The 17,090-nt window shown below is 44.4% G+C and overlaps 1 protein-coding gene across 1 annotated transcript; it reads left to right on the top strand.

Moving 5' to 3' along the window:
- Window positions 1-5: 5 nt before the first annotated feature.
- Window positions 6-16,584, top strand: IRAK2 (interleukin 1 receptor associated kinase 2; the record flags this gene model as incomplete). Its single annotated transcript, XM_082004734.1, has 13 exons — window positions 6-224; window positions 2,113-2,292; window positions 8,289-8,459; window positions 9,169-9,275; window positions 10,737-10,931; window positions 11,377-11,441; window positions 11,885-11,999; window positions 12,743-12,852; window positions 13,240-13,435; window positions 14,131-14,193; window positions 15,205-15,405; window positions 15,570-16,080; window positions 16,466-16,584. Exons 1-13 carry the CDS (start codon window positions 38-40, stop codon window positions 16,582-16,584), a joined length of 2,220 nt encoding a protein of 739 aa, XP_081860860.1. The 5' UTR covers window positions 6-37.
- Between the last annotated feature and the right edge of the window lie 506 nt (window positions 16,585-17,090).

Raw genomic sequence — 17,090 nt, 5'->3', positions numbered from 1 at the left:
CCCTGCCCGCGGCGCGCACCGTGCATGGCCGCCGCTGATGGCCACAGCGGGGACAAAGGACTCTCCGGAGAGGGACTGCGAGGCAATGACCCTGCAGCAGCCGCCCCTCGCCCTGAAAGGGGGCTCCCCCGCGGCCCTGTACGTTCACAGCATGCCTGCCTGGGTGCTGGAGGATTTCTGCCAGAAGATGGACTGCCTGAGCGACTACGACTGGATGCGGTTTGGTGAGCGGGGACGGCGGGGCAGCTGGGCTGGCGCTCCCGAGCTGGTGGGGTGGCGACGGGGGCACGCGGAGCGACAGCGCGGTTAGGGCGTGTGGGCGAAGGGCACGAGGTGCGGGCGAGGTGCGCGGCCGTCCCCACGCAGGGCCGCTGGCCAAGCGCTCCCCGGCGCTCGGCAGAGCACGTCCTGCAGGCGGGGCGTTCCCGTGCACCCCTCTGTTTTCAGGATCGAGCGGAACCTGCGATTAATGGTGGAATTCCAGACCTCCCTGTTCCCTCGGCTTCCCCCGGGCAGCCAGGCTCCCTCCCTTCGCTCCCCGCTATCTTTCGTGCTCCCCTTTCTGTTCGCACTTCATGTTCTGCTGCCTTCCCGCTGCCTTCCTGTTTTCACAACATCCCTCACATGTGCTTAGATGGTCAACTTTTTTCTCTCTTCCTTCACTTCATGTGTATTCCCTCGTACTTACTGCCCCTATTGTTCTCGGTCCTGTCCAGTTAATAAGTACAGAAATCGTAGTCCCTGAGTTTTTTAATCTTTTTTCTGTATCCCAGTCCAAACAGTTCTAACCTGATCTTTTCTTCGTTGGCTTACCTTCCTTTAATTAACATGATTTAATTTCATTCCAGACTTCACTAACTCTGTTTGCTGAGTAAACCCCTACCCCAGTTAAACTTGCTGACCTGGGATGGGACTCCTCTCCACTCTCTTCAGATGTGTAAGACTGTATGTCCAATATCCTTCTAAAGCCAGCCGAGGTGTGAACTCGGGAATTTTTGTTTCCACACGCACACCCCCGACCCACAAGCCTCTCTCCTTCAGGCTAAGCGAGCAGCGCATCAAGCGCGGGTCAGCTGCGGGGGCTGAGTCAGACGGGCACCTTCGGCGGGTATCTCCACCAGCCCCGGGAGACCGTAAATGAGCACAGCTGAATTTACACAAAACCGCGGGACGGAGTGGCAGGAACGCCGTGTTTCAGCACAGCGCATCCTGGCTTCGCTCCCCGAGCCCTCTGCCCCAAGGGGCTGGGGCTGCCGCCTCCCGTCCCGCCGCCCGCAGCAGGCAGGATGCTCCCCAGGGCAGGCAAAGCCTCGTGCTGCCGCCAGGCAGGCACGGGCGGATGGGGAAGCTGGGACAAGACCCCATCCCACATACAGGGGCGTTCTTAGACACGTCTGTTGTTCTGCCGTTCTTGTTGCCTTGCCCTCCTCTTGCCCATGGCGCCGTAAATCTAATGCTTACGCTGTGGCCAGGTGCCTCGGATTTAGCGGGAGCTGAATAAGGGGAGGTGGATTACGCGTTGGTGAGTGAGCCGAGAAGGGACAGAGCGGGGAACTGGCATACTGTGTGCATTCAGGGATCGGGAAAAATTATGTAGGGTTGGCTTTAGCGTGGTCTCTCCTGCTCTTTAAAATAGCCGCATTTCACCCGTAGGTTCATCAGACTGTCAGTAACACGCTGATGATTCAGTTACTACTTGGCTTACCTTAATATCGGTATTTAGTAATGCAGACAGGAGTGCAGTCTCACCACTGACTTCTGTTACGTATTTTGGGAGAGTCACACCAGGAATTTAATCTGAACTTAATTTGGTACAAAGTATTAAGGTGAAGGAAGATTATGGGGAAAATATGCTGAAAAGTGCAGCTGGGTTTTCTTTTTGGGTCTCTGATATACCAACATTTTTTCCAGAATAGTCGAAGGAATAAAAGGAATATCTTACTTCAGGAACTGAATTTTCTTCATGTCCACGTAGTTAATTTATTGTGATCCTTCCTTTTAAAAGTGTGCAAATGAAAAAGCAAAGTGTGTCTCGCACCTTAGCTTTCCCCCTGCTTGCACTTGCTTGTTTTTTCTAATTTTTAAACAGAAATACCCGTTATCTCCCACTAGCCTCCTACGTGATAACTGATCAAACAGAGCTACGGAAAATCAAGTGCATGGAGAAGACGGGGATCAGCATAACAAGAGAGCTCATGTGGTGGTGGGGAGTGAGGCTGGCGACAGTACAGCAGCTCCTGGACCTGCTGCGAGGACTGCAGCTCTACCGAGCGGCTCAAGTCATTCTGGACTGTGAGTAGCTGCCCCTTCCTCCCACAGGGAGGCTGTGCTGCTTCGCAGAGCACCTAGACCCGATCCAGTAAATCCCTCTCGCTAGATGGAAGTTTTTGCTGGGAGTCTCATGCTCAAATCCTAAATTTCTCCACTGATTCTGATTTTCTACTCCCTCAAATAAAATTTGCAGTGGGAAAGGAAGAGGTGACATAGCTCATCACCCCACCTTTGTAGTGGCCGTTTTAGATGCTTTAAGAGGTGCTGAAGAGGGACTGGCTGTACTCTGAACCAGGGCTGGTACTTTCACGCATCAGGCAGGGTTTCAAAACAGAGCTTAATTATGAATGTTCTAATTTTTCATGCATTCTTGTTTCTCTGAGAAATTTTGTCATTGTAGTCTTAATTGTCAACAAACTCAGAGTAGAAAAACATGTAATCAGTTTTGCCTATGCAGGCTGCTTTCCTGTGCCATAAGAAAAAGGTTATGAAAAGGAGAAATGGTTTATCGACTACCTACATTATTTCTTTATCCCACTTTGTATTTTCTCTATTCCTATCATATGTTCTCCTCAATCCCTCCATAAATTAAACAACTCTAGTCTTTTCTAACTCTTTGCATGTAGTTCTTCTCACCTGTCTCCAGTTTGCTGTATTTCAGATTTATCTTTTTGAGGTAGGATGATTAGAGTTTGAACTCAGCGTGCCTAGTTAAGGTAAACAATTGCCGTATAGAAATCACAACACTTAAATATAATTTTCCTTTCCATTTTTCTCCATTGAAAGTTGTGTTTTAAATTGCAGTTGTCCATTTTTGTAAGCTAAATTGTACCTTAATCCAGTTCTTAAGCCATGAAACCTGTTGAACGCTGGACAACATACTGTCTTTCTGTATTGAATTGCCCCAAAAAGGTGGGAGTGGACCACATTGCCCTTTTCATGCATATTCCCACCCAAAATCTACTTTGGAGAGATCAGACGTTTGTATGCATTTTGCCAGTTCTCCATGGAGAATTGCTAGAAAGAAAAGTTACAGATTTTTTTTTATGTGGCCAAAAATGCCTAGAGAAGTACGTCCCAGGCGTACGAGGGCATACGCTTCCACGGGGAGCAGCATCTGCTCCTCACGTTCCGTGTCAGGGAAGGCGTCAGCGACACGCGCGGTTGTGAGTTACATCCTGAGCGGCTGTTGCGAAAGCGCAGCCAGCCTCCGCAGGGCAGGGCCGCCGGCAGGCAGAGGTGCAGCTGGCGTTCGCCGCGCAGCAGCCGGAGGTGATTCTCATGGAAACTCCCATAACGCATCTGAGGGTTCTTGCCACAGCATTTCTTTGTGTAGCACTGCTGTTTTTCTGTGGTTTCCTGGCATTAGCATGACTTTTAGCCCCCATCTTGGTATGGCAGAAAAAAAAAATTAATGATGGTATTCTAAATTTCTATTTTCTTTTTTTAAAAAAGGAATATTAAGTACTACAGCACAAGCAACTTTCAAGCAAATTCTGTCTTAGTGCATCGCACACAATAACCACAGACCCTAACGTTGCTCCGTTAGTGTAACTGATCTTGGCATCACCCATATGCAGCCTTTTGATTCAGCAGACGCACTTTCTGACTGAATTCAGTGATAGCGTTCAGCTTAGGAGTCTGTAACAATTCTTACTCCTCAGCAGAGCAAAGCAAGCTACAGGAACATGAACTCAAATCTGGTTTAATTTTTATAGTAGCAATCCAGTTGTTAATTTTGTGACTTTCAGGGTGCAGCCTGAGTGGACAGGAGTTGAGAACAGAATCTTGTTGGGTTTATGTTGTGGGGTTTTTTATTCTATACATTGAATAAATCTGACCTAGATATCACCAATACAATAAGCCTGGCTCCTTGAAAATGGTATTTTTATGAATACTCTGGAGTAGAAAATGACTTCCATGATGTGGTGACACTTTTGCTCTATGCCTGCTCAGTAGTTAACGCAGTTGGTTCCCAGTCCATGGAGTTTCTGGGTGCTGTTACATAACACAGTATAACCTACCACACCTTAAAGTCTAATTAGTTACAGTCCTTGCGTGCCTTCCCTGTCAAAGCACATTCAGGGGCCCACCTTTGTTTAGGGCTGGCTTATTTCAGTGGATTCCTTACAGAGTTCATTGACATTTCTGTAATCCCACTTTATACGTTGTGATTTAATAATAAATAAACAAACCTGCATTTATGAGAAAGATAAAAAGTGAAATTGGAAAATTACTGTGTGTTTTTACCACTATGTATACCACCAGCAACAATTTTCAACGTAATTTTTATCTGTCCTGGAAAAGGCTGGTTTTGTTCAGTTAGGTATGATGCCTTTTCTTTCCCACGTGGGTTAATTTTGCCATTTTTGCAAGAGCCGAGTTCAAAGAGCTTAGAAAAATGACTTGTTATAACGACCGAGATGCTGCTGCTTTTACCCCAAGGTAGAGTGTTTTCTCTTCTCTTACAAACAAGACCATGAGCAGATTTCAAACTGAGATTAGTTGAGCACATTGCAGAGGTGAATCACTCCAAGAGAAGCTTCATGTATTGAATTTCCAAGAGCTATTGCTTGCAAACCACAATCGTTGGATTCAATCTGCTGTATAGCACGTTCAGTAAAATGACCGCCTGGACAGCCAGAGGCTGCGCACAGCGTCTCTCATCACTGTTGGGCCTGGTCCTGTCTGCCAGGGTCAGGATGTGGCACTGGATCAAATCCCGAGAGGAGAGCATTTTAAAGCCCCCGACAAGATTGCTTACACAAGAACCGAGTAAGATTTGCCTGTCCGATTGCGTAAAATGCAAAGAATCAGGCTTACCATCCAAGAGCGGCTTCCCGCAACGTCGCCATTAAAAATAAAGACGCAACGCAGGCAGAAATAATCATCATCACTGCCCAGAAACGTTCATCGTCCTTCGCTGGTCTGACTGGTTCGCTTCTAGCGGCGCGTCGGGTACCGCTGCAGCGGGCGCAGCGCGCGCCTGGCGCCAGCCCCCGGGACCGGAGGGGATTACCTGCGTTCTCTCGTGCTCCTGCGGTTTGCTTTTCCCTGAGCTTTTTCAAAAACATTGCTGAGACTACGTGGGCTTCGCTTGCCACGAGCTGCAAGAACCGAGGGGTTTCCCCCCGCTAAAAGAAAAGCCAGTCAGCTGCCTGCAGGCTGGAGGCGTTCACTTCGGGACTGCTAAGGAGAAGCCTGCCTTCCGAAAGTTGCCGTTGGCTGATGCAAGTAAACGGGTCTTCGTGATGACTTCTGCGGGCTAGATAATAAATAGGGAAAGTGAATATTAAGAGATTGTGGCAAGAAATGGACATCCTCAGTGCAGCTCGTTAAGACACCGAGCTGATGGGATAGATCCAACACATGCCTTTGTTTCTCTGACTTCCTCTGTGACAATGGGTGAACTACAATGTTGGACGGTTCCACCAAGAGCTTCATTAGGAGCTAGAAGTGATTTTGGTTTAAGAGGATGGAAGAGACAGATCCTGTGGAGTGATCAATTTTTAGTTAATGTTTCTGGATAAGCAATATTGATTTTTGTCCCTGGTAAGTGCAGTAAATGCCAAAAAAATAATCTTTTAAAAAAATGGCTCATAGTTGTCTTTTATATTGAAGTTCACAACAAAACTTCATATTAATTTGAGTGGCAGAAAGTCTGGATTATTTTGTTGTTCTGCCATGTGGAAATAGTTAATTTTTTCTGGAATTAACCCAATGCGGGCATTCCACTGTGTGCTCAGTTATAAGCAGAAGTGATTTCTAGCAGGATCTTTTTAGGTTTAGACAAATCTTTGAAGCCTTTACCCTCTATTTCTGCTTTTTTAATCTATATCTGAGTATGCTTACTCAGGTGATTCCCCTTGGGCAGATACAGAGAATACATTGCTTGTTCTATTGGGCACTTTAGAAAACTAAGTTCTATTTATAATTATAATTCTATTTATAATAGAAAACTAAGTTCTATTCTATAATTCTATTCGTTCTGACTTAAAGGAATCAGACACAACGCACAGGTAGATGTTTTGCTGGCAGATTACTTACTTCCAGGAGAGTTTTAACTTCCTTCAACAATTTCTTGCACTACTCTAGTCCCACTTCTGAATGTCCATAATAATAATTTTTTTCCTATGTCAGTTCTTTAGTTTCAGTGGTGACCTGTTTCTCTAATGTGCAGGAAGTTGCCAAATTAATGAAAAACCCTAAAAAACAGGTTGAAAGAGGGAAGCGATTCTAATTTTAGAGACTTCTAGATTAAAGTACAGGAGGAAAAAGCCAACAACTGCAGAATACAGGGACCGCCAATTTTGACTAACTGGTCTGTTCGATAACTAATTTCAAAAACCCATAAAATTTGAGATTTCGTAGCTTTCTGACACAGAAATAAACATAGCTGATTTTTCTGCGTTTTAATTTTAAGACCTAGTTTCATTCAAACCTGCATTCATAGGTGACATTGAAGAAAGTGGATGCAAACCCCAAACAGAGGTCAAAGAAAAAAGTTGCCTGACGTGAACATGCCCCCTTCTGCCGTCACTGCTTCTCCCATGGTTCTGCTCTGCAGACCTTGAAAAGTGAACTGAACGTAGTTACCGTTCACTTAACGCTGAAACTGCCGCAGCTTGTCTTCTCTCAGGCGGTTCTACTGAACCTCGGTTTCCAGGTGGCACCGGCTGTAGGTGAAGCATGCGGCTTCCCGCTTGTTTCGGAGGCTCCGAGGCTTTGTGTGTACAGAAGAAAGAACACAAAGCTGTTACCTGACTTCCAATGCAAAGAGAGGCCGGCGGCTTTTGATTCCGAGGTCACCACCATGCTTAAGATACAAAGCTGATAAAAGCGTGACAAAACCCCCTTGTATTAATACTTGTGCTTATTTTCTTTTATATAAAAATAAAACATCAATTCTGATTTTTAAGAAAATGCTAAATGTATTGCTGATGAAAGGTGCCAGGTAGAAACAAAAGTTTAGAACTGCAACTGGGAAAATGTTGTTATCGGGCAGTAGAAAGTCCTTATATCACCCCCAGTGCACACTGGGCATCGCCAAGCTCCTTTTCAGCCTCAGTTTTAAATGTGTTCATGGATGAGAACTCAGTTGCTTCTTCAGGAGATTTTGACAGCTTTGTATATCACAGTATCTTGAATTTTTTTACTTTATTTTTTTTCCCATCCTAACTGTAGCCTAATCTAATTTTAATAATTTCCTCTAAGATGCACATACTTTTCAAGTCCCTGTACGCTGAAAGCTTCTTTGTACTTCTTTTAACCAGACCTCAAGCTGCTTTTTCAGGCCTGATTCTGAGATTTTGCCAAGCTGTGTACAGCAATAGGATCTTTAGAGGTGTAGTGAGTCTATAATTTGGCCTTTAATTTAATTTTTCCTCATATATCAGTAATCTTGACCTTTGATCATTTTTATGTTTTCCCTAGATTGTGTCCAGTTTGTTTCTTTCTGTTCATAAGTAAAAGTATGATTCCTTATTGCAAATAATTCTATATAGGAAAGCGTTTTCTGGGAATGAGCATGGTCATGACACTAAAACCGCTTGAAAAGAATCCTAAAATATTTAACGGACTAAAACCAATGCAATTCTGTTAAACTTCTTCTCAGTCCCATGACAATTAACAAAAAACGAGATGCTGCCTTTATGCTGGGAGATATTTGTGATTTGAGATACTTGGCTGAAGGAGGATATATAGAAAATGACAAAATAAATATACTATTATTGCTAATTTCTTATCGTAAGAGACTGTATGTCTTTTGCATAGTCGTCACTGGTATTTGTCTGAAGCTATCGCTTCCTACTGATTTTCAGTAGTAGTTGATGTCATGAATATGGTCTGAATTTAAATACCACTAGTATTCCAGCAATTTAACAACAACTTGCTTGAATGTTCATTTTAATGTTTATGTTAAGTTACAGTCTGTTTTCCTGATTATCTCCTGATGACTGCTCAGAGTCGGACTGTGTTTTCCCTGGTAATCTTCATCTTTCCTCTGTTCTCTTTTGAAGGGACATCAGCCGCTAATATTACCAACTCTGAAAAAGAAGAGCTGCTAGAGCCACCTAAACAGGAGAACGTATCTTTAACTCCCACAGAAAACAAAAACAGGGAGAGAGACAAGGAGATAAGTCTGTTGCCATCACCAGACTCTTCACACCTGGGAGTATCACCAGCAGCTGGTAAGTAAAGTAACAGGTTCTGAATTTACCCTGACGTTGAAATGACCGTATAGACAAGACGGCTTCCCATTCGCTTTCAGTATAGTAGAATGAATATATTGCTTTTCAAAATGGTCACATTTGAAGATTTGCCTTTTTCCTAGCACTGTTGGCTCCTGAGCTGTTTATTCCTAACTTTAGCACATGGGCTCTCTCCTTCCTGTAGCTCTCTTGGCCTTGAGAGACGCCGGCTCGATCTGTCCTGTGGGATCTCAAGACGTTTCCCGGGTCTTTGTGAGCACCCTGGTCCCATCCCTGCTCCACACCGAGCCTAGATCGGGGTATACGTGTCCTGCCGCACCTCCCTCTCCCCACGCAAAGTAAATCTAGGCCAGGAGAGCGCCGCGCATGGGTCGGCGGGCCCCAACGCCTGCGAGGGCGAGGGAGCAGGACCAGGGGACGTGCTGAGGGGAAGCACCTGACCAAGGGTACGGACGCAGGGAGCTCCATGTCCCCGAGCCAGGACTGGAGGGATCTGCGTAGTCATCTTGCGAAGAGGAACCAGGAAAATAGCTCCCCATCTTCACGCCGTGTTTCACATTTTGACAGCTTGTCACAGACTACCCCTGGTTAGGAAATTCAACAGAATACCCCAGACCTTCATCATTAGTCACAGACTGTGGTACGGTAAAAATAAGGTGTATTTTCAGTGCTGTTACTGCAATTTCAGGTGCCGTTTCTGAAGGAGCCTTGTATTCACTCCCTTCGCCACCACCTCCCCCAAGAGACCTTTTGAAATCCTTACAGTCAAATCCTCCTGTCTCATCAAGTGTGAAGGTAAATCCCTTGAGTACTCATTGATTGTAACAATGAAAATTGTCTTTACGACGTTCTGTGTTTTCTCGATTAAGATTTACCCCTCTACTTGTATAAAATGTAGAGCTAGTGAAAAAGTGGGGCTTGATTACAATTTGTTTGGACTGAATATAATATAATGCCTCAGTTAGATTACTTACGGTTTACATCGCTTTTTTTGTCAGTGAAGGACCAGTGAGGGAAAAAATTAACAATATTGCATACTGCATAGCTCAGGATGGATAACATGTCCACATATAGCAATTAATTTTGAAGGAATTTCCAGTATAGATTGTACAGAGGACTTAACGTTTCTGATGTGATCGTAGGACAGTGTAATATATACCACTGACTAGTCAGAATGGCATACTTCTTTTAGTTTAATTTTATACTTAGAATGTGCTTCCTCCTCAAAACTGGGCTAGTATCAAATTTAAGTCAGGTTGCCCAGAGCCTTGTGTAGCCGACAACTGAAAATCTCCAAGGATGGTGGTTCTGTCACCTCTCCGAGCCCCGGTTCCAGTGCTTAACCATCTCACTGTGAAAAGTTTTTCTCACATTCCTAATGATTTCAGCACACAGTCTCCTGTTCCTTCCTCCCTAGAGCTCTCTTGTCTTTAAGGCAGCCTAGCTAGATTTGTCCTGTGGGTTCTCAGAGTGTTTCCCAGATCCGTGTGCACACTCAGGTCCCATCCTGCTTCTGTCTTGGCCTGTTTTCTTTGGTTTATTTTGTTTGGGTTTTTTTAAGGAAGATTGTGTTTTAAGACTTCAAACTCTTACAAAATAACAGGGTTCAAAAGCACCAGCCAGAAGAGAAGATGGCTACAAAGAATGCAGTAGTTCCAGAGTTTCTTGAGGAGGAGTTAATGTTTTGTTTTCTCAAGTCTGGAGCACACTAAGGTTGTGAAAGCTGCATGATTAGGCTACAGTGAAACTATAATTAACAATCAGTATTAGGACTTGCCACGCTGGAAGCAACAAATTGTTGTGCAACTGATGCCAGAAGCTTCAGAAGTAGATGTGAAGTTCCTACCAGAACATAAACACATTATGAGGCACCCTACTTTCTGATCCAACTGTTTCTTAATATAAGCCCCAGCCATAAAGATTAGTATTTTTTTGTAATTTAAGCTAACCACTTCAAATAAATATATATATGGACTTTTAAACAAAACTAAGTCTGTTTTCTGGGAAAGGTGGAAATGCAAATTGGTAACTGTTTTCCAGTCTCTTTTACTACGCAAAATATTTACATCAGCAAAATGCACCAAGACAGGTATTACGAAGGGAAACCCGAACGAGTGATTGCACAGTACCTTTCACAGTTTCTTTCAGCAATCACAGTGATTGCTTAAATCATGGAAAAGAAAATATGACACCTGAAAGAAAGAAAAAGCTTATGAATTTTCATGAAATAAACTTACTTCTTCTACAAATGTGTAGCCTTGCAGCTTTTCTACTCCTCAGCAGGAGACAATGACTGATCTCCCCAGCGGGAGTCTGTTGTGGACCCAGAGGGAAGTCGCTAATGCCACAGATGGTTTCAGTGACAAGAGCAGAATTTGTGAAGGTACTTTTGGCGACGTCTACAAAGGTCAGAGGAACAACATAGTGTATGTCATCAAAAGGCTGAAAGAGGCAAGTACTCCAGCTTTTCTTTGTCTTTCAAGGGGATAAGTTATTAGTATCTCTTGAACATTAGCAGTTGCCGTTTAATATTGTATCGGCAAGGAACCAGGACGGCTGCACAAGAAGAGAGGTAAAAAGGAAATTATGTGAAGTAAGTAAACCTAGATTCAGCAAACACATATGAGAGATGCTTTACTCTTGTGAGTAGTTTTATCGACTCTATCCACGGGAGTAGCCTGCAGCGTAACTACCTGCACTGATGACTGGATCAGAGGTGTCTTTCACTGTTTTTTGTTCTAATTTTCAATTCATCGTTGCCTTTGACACATAGTTGCCATCCGTGATGCTTGCCTGTCTTCTAAAGTAGCTTGTCATCTAGAGACTAAAAGATCTGTATAAATGCAGCAGCTTAATAATTGCTGTTGACACTCTGTTGCATGTTTTCATTTTTCAGACGGAATGCACAAGCCCAAATTCCACCCAAAGATTCTTCCACACAGAAGTGCAGATTTGCTTTCGGTAAGCGCTTGGGGCTCAGGCGCAGCCTGCGCGAGTGCTGCGTGCGGGCTGCTGCCCGTGCGTTCCGTTCAAGACCGGCGTGTCCGTCTCCCAGGCGCTGGGCTGTGCCGGGGGCCGCGGGGTTGCGCGCTGCCTTTGCGGGAGCCCTGGGGCAACCGCGTGCCTCGGGGTGATGCGGCAGGCCGCTGCCGGACTCGGCCGGTCCTCGGGATGGCGAGGAAGCAGGCGGTGCCTTCTGGAGCTTTGTGTCCCGCCTGCCCACGCGGACGGGGCTGCGCCAGCACGATCTCTCCTCGCTGCCGGCGTAGCCAGCCCGCTGCGCTCCTGCTCCGGCCGTTCGTGCTTCCAGCTGCAGAACAGCCGCCTCGGATTTGGGAATTTATTCCAGCTGAGGAGTGTTGCTCTTACTTCATTGGCAAACCATTGCTGATCTGTGCCTGCAGGTGTTGTCACGTCAACATTTTGCAGCTGCTGGGTTTCTCGGTGGAAGCTGGATTGCACTGTCTGATATATCCGTACCTGCCTAATGGATCACTACAAAACCAGCTTCAGTGTCAAGTAAGCAAATAATCTGGGCCTGTTGCTATCTGGCATTACAAGTCCTGTCCTGTTATTGTATGAAAAGCGATCATCTCTCTGAATTCTGAGAAACAGCCAAAAAACCAAAAAAGTGCCCAAATATCTTGACTGCAGGTACTAGAAAGGCTGCAGCTCTTTTCCAGTTTTTCTACTGCAAAGCAGAGCAGGCCAACAGGAAGCTTCTGCCGTGCAGCCTTTAGATTTTTTAAGTAATAAGGAATCTGCAAAATATGTCTATTCCTATTGTAATATTTCATTGGATTTCGGAATATGTGTCTAGAACCCATCACCATATTCCTTGGCACAATGTGCTATGGAGTTTTACAACGGCTTAAGAGGGAACAGCGCGAGATGTTCACTCCTACTGAAAGAGCATTTGCAGAGGCGATCACAGGGCAGAGAGACATCGCAAAAGCAACCCGTCAAAACCAGCGCTGTGCCTCAGGAACGGCCAGAGCCCCATGCTTTGGACAAGCGTGGTCCTTGCTGCGTCCTTACCTCACTGCGTCCTGTGGCAGGCAGAACGTGCAGCACAATATATACGAAGAGGTTCCTTCCCCGGCCTAGAAATCATCATGTTCTGCCTTGCACCAAACGTTTGGTTTGGGTCACCAGGAGTTTTGGTTGGGGCTAAAACAAAGTCTTTGGGTTTCAAAACTATTAATGTCTTACAGTTTATTTATTCTATAAAATACCGGGGTTTTTTCCTCACTTCCTTGCAGGATGATTCTGCTCCACTGACCTGGGAGATGCGAATTAGCATTTCTATAGGACTCATCCGAGCTGTAGAGTATTTACATAATTTTGGAATTCTTCATGGGAATATCAAAAGGTGAGGCGTTTGGCATATCAGCACTTCCTTGGTCACTTGTTAATTCCAGGATTTTTGTCACAATAACGGCTGAAAGCTTATGCAATTTTGAAACCCATTTGCAGTACCTTTCTGCTGTCTCTGGTTCTGTAGGGTGTTTTAATGTTTTTTATGTTTAATCTGTCTCTCTTTTCTAGACGATGGAAGTATATTCTTTTGAAGTAATCTTTGGAGTGCTTGTTCTTCCCCCTCTCCCTTTCTACCATTCTTTATCCTTTCATTCATACACAGCAGGCCAAATGCTGGAAACTTTCAGCGCTTAACTTTAAAAGTGTAAAACTGTAATTCTTTACCTCAAGTTAAAGTAATTACTTGCCCAATATTGTTATTTGTCTGTCTTTACCACAGCTCAAATGTCTTACTGGATGAAAACTTTACACCAAAGCTTGGACATTCAGGTCTGCGATTGTATTCTGTTGATAAAAAATCAGAATATGCTATGATGAAAACCAAAGTCCTACAAGCTTCTCTTACTTACCTGCCAGAAGATTTTATCAGACATGGGCAGTTAACAGAAAAAGTTGATGTATTTGGCTGTGGTGTGGTACGTTGCCTTTTTTTCATGTTCTGGTGCATTCTTTGGCAGGAAATTGGGTATAAAAGCATGTGCCTCATATAGTTGTTTTGACGGCAATTTCATATCGTAGTTGCTGACTACATAATGTGTTGAAATCCTGTTTTTAATTATGTTCACACTCCACATATACCTCAGTTTGTGGCAAAGTGAGGCGAATCTTTTGAACAACAGAAACAAAACCGTTTCTTGTTGCAAAAAAAATCATTACTGCTGATCGTTTTAAGAAAAATAAGTAGCAGAAAGACTGTAGTTAGGTTCTCAGAGTCCTTTGCCACATGAACTGCTACAAACATCACCTGTTAATGTGGAATTTCAGCTAAAATAATTAATAGTCTATGATGTCACCTGTCTCCGGGTGTTTCCATTTAAATAGGAAGTTACTCTGTTCAGTGTGATTTCTTATCTAGATTTACAGTGACTTTCTTCTCATCCTTTGTTTCAACAGTATCTATTGTACCTAACTATAAAATTTGGACTTGGCTCTGGAGGTAGATCTAAAGTGTCATAAAGATTGCCCAGATCTGGCATTGTAAAGCCATCTGAAGTAAAAATAGAATTTCAAAATGCCCTGGCAGTTCAATATTTCTTTAGCTACAAAACTAATTTTTAAAAGTAGAATTAATTCTGAACAAATCGTTTTATCTTTCAAATATACTTTCTAGGTCTTAGCAGAGCTACTGACAGGGATTAAGGCACTGGATGAAGGAAGACACCCTATTTATCTGGTAAGAAAAAGCAGGAATAACGAATACCAACACGAGTGAATGGGGTGGCTGTCGTAAAGCGAGTTTTCACTTTCTGTAAGTACAGCTTGTTATTTGTAGTCTGCTGTGCACACGCTGAAGAAGGGACGTTCACAGGCCGTTCCTGCCGGCCTGCGGAAGGAAGCAGAGCACACACTGCCGAGCGCTGGCCCAGCTGTTCTGGGAAGCGCACCGCGGTCATTGGTGTGTAAGCGCGTGCTTATTTAAGAGACAGGGCTCTGCGCTGAAACGCTGCGGCATGTTTTTACGTGCCGCAAAGAGGTGTTACGAGCCCAACTGAATGGGGAAGCCTGGGCAGGCGGTGACTGCAGGCGCTCGTCATCGCGTCTGTCGGGCGTCGCGGTACTGCGCTGGTGTCTGGAATTTACAGCCTGGCCAGCGTGCCCAAGCTGAGACTGGAACTACACAAAGTTCAGAAGGGCCGGAGCCGGCCAGGCCCACCGATCGCCAGCACCGGCACCTCACCACACGGGCTGCGCCGGTGTGCCCTGTGTGGGTCGCGCGCCCTCCCGCTTGCCATGCTGAAGCCTTTGAGGGGAGGACGACGGTATCCTGACTTACTATTTCCAAGCAATTCAGCCATGTTCAAGTGGGTTCAGGAAATAAAGGATCCTCGGCTTCCGATTTCTTCAGCGAACGTTTGACGAGTGCTGTGCAGGAGTGCTGCTGCGTGCAGTGTTCGTTGGTTTTCGTCCCTGTAAACGGGCGCAGGCCTGGAAGAGCTGGGCCTGCTTTGGTGAATTTGACACTAGGTACACGCAGAGAAAACCTTCGGCTTTTTCTCTCCTGTGAAAATCAACATTTCTGGCAGTTGCTTGAATGGCGATTCTTAAAGCTTTTAGGTCTGTAAACCAGCCGTTAAGGAGCAATAATAACAAATAAGTGGCAAGACTTACGTTCTCAGTGATTCAGATAGAAATAAACGCTTGTGTTAATTTAGCCTTCACTAATGTATCTCTTTCCTTTGAACAGAAAGATATGATTGCTGATGAAATTCAAATAGCGAAAGAAAACTCGTACTCCAAAGTAAAAAATTTTGAAAAGCTGGCTGCCAAGGCAATATGCTGTAAATACCTAGACAGGAAAGCAGGACACTTGCTGGAGGAGGTTGCTGTTGATTTTGCTTCAGCCATCTGCCTTTGTCTGAGAAAGAAGAATTCTAACATAGCAGAGGTAATATTTTAAATACATGACCAAGATGTTAGTCTTCCTGACAGCATGGTCTAAAGCTACAGCGTTCACGCCTTACTTATTTTGTGAGTGTTGACATAGGAGAATATGTGTAAGCGGGGGTACAGGAATTATTCTGCATTCACAGATTTTGTTGTTAAAACCAGGTGCTTGAAATCATGGAAGCGGCTGAAAATAAATTAAGAGAACATTACCTCTGTGGAGGCAGCGCTTCTGGATTCTCCATGAACACTCCAGAAGAAACTGATGATGAGACAACTAGTCTGAGCACGGATGTGCCTTCCGCGGGGGAGAATAGAGAGGACAGCACGGTGAGCCTGACGAGTGCCAATCTATGCGCGCCTTTAACGGGAGCTGTGGCACCCGACATCTACTGCGGACAGATGTCGAGGGTCCCCTGTGAATCAGACGAATCAAGTAGTTTTATGTGGAATCCTTCAGAAGGATGTACAGATGAGCTATCCAGCAACAGCTGTAACAATTCCGAAAACACGGCAGCCTCTGATTACAGGATCAAGCAGGAAAAACCTGCAGATGAACTCCGGGAAAGAAATGCGGCGTGCACCAGAAGCGATGACACCTTGGAAACAGCGTCTACTGCACAGAGCACCTTTCAACAACAAAATGCGGACCTCGACTCCTCATGTTCTTCACAAGGTAAGGCTAGATAAACCTGAAGGGTGCACGCGGTCATTCAAAAGCATGTGGTCTTCAAGCTGTTTGGGCAAAACTGGCCCTGCTGTTGCTAATGATAACTGAAGTCTTTGTACAGTGCCCTAGTGTTATAATAGTAGGGATAAATTACTCTCTTCTCCAGAATTGCTTAGGTTCTTCCTACTTCTAAACACATTGCAGTAGATCTTTTCTCCTTGGTTATGATTTTACCAATAAATCTACAAAATGTTTTCTGGTTTTCTAACAGATTTTTTTCCCTAAGCCATTTTTTGTGGGGGTTTTTTTTTTCATTAATTTAAAATTATCATCTGTTCCTTAGACAATACATGGGTATTTTTCTCAATATTTGGCCTTTTTTGGTTTTCAGCATTAGCCAGAGAGACATCTTGGAAAATAAAAATAAATGATCAAAAAAAGAAGCTCATGGAAAATATTTTGCTGTATGAAGAAGACAAATTAAACAGTTCTGAACTTTTTGAATCATAAATTGGATGGATTTATTAGCAGTGGCCAGCTCAGAAGAAGAAAAAAGAACTGGTCTCTTCATTAGAAAGATGGTAAAAGTGTACCTTTCATGTAAGGTTAAGTAGCAGATTTGGATCGGAAACGTCAGCCCTGACTGGAGAAAACAAAAGTGATCACACTGAGAAGAAACAGAAAGTATCTGTTCTAAAGCAAATTAAAGCACAGTGTCACTCTGTAAACAGAAATGCCTTCTTCCTTGTCAGTCTGCAATGTACAAAGATATGGCAAACACGAACAATTGCCAAAATGATTTAGAACCCTTTTGCAGTGTAGAAAGCAGTAGAAAGCATCTACGTATAACGTACGTCTTATTAAAAAGCACAGTCCTAGAAGTTACAGGGCAAGCACCGATCCGCAACCAGTCAGTAATACCCTTTATTGTGATCCCACTGTGCACAAGCAGACAGAAGTCTTCAGAGAGATTGGAACAGGTTTCAGTTTTCAGATGAGTCTGTCCTATTCCATGT

The sequence above is a fragment of the Phaethon aethereus genome, assembly GCF_964289735.1.
Source record: "Phaethon aethereus genome assembly, chromosome: 11".
NCBI lineage: Eukaryota > Metazoa > Chordata > Aves > Phaethontiformes > Phaethontidae > Phaethon > Phaethon aethereus.
This window is presented reverse-complemented; position numbering and strand designations above follow the sequence as displayed.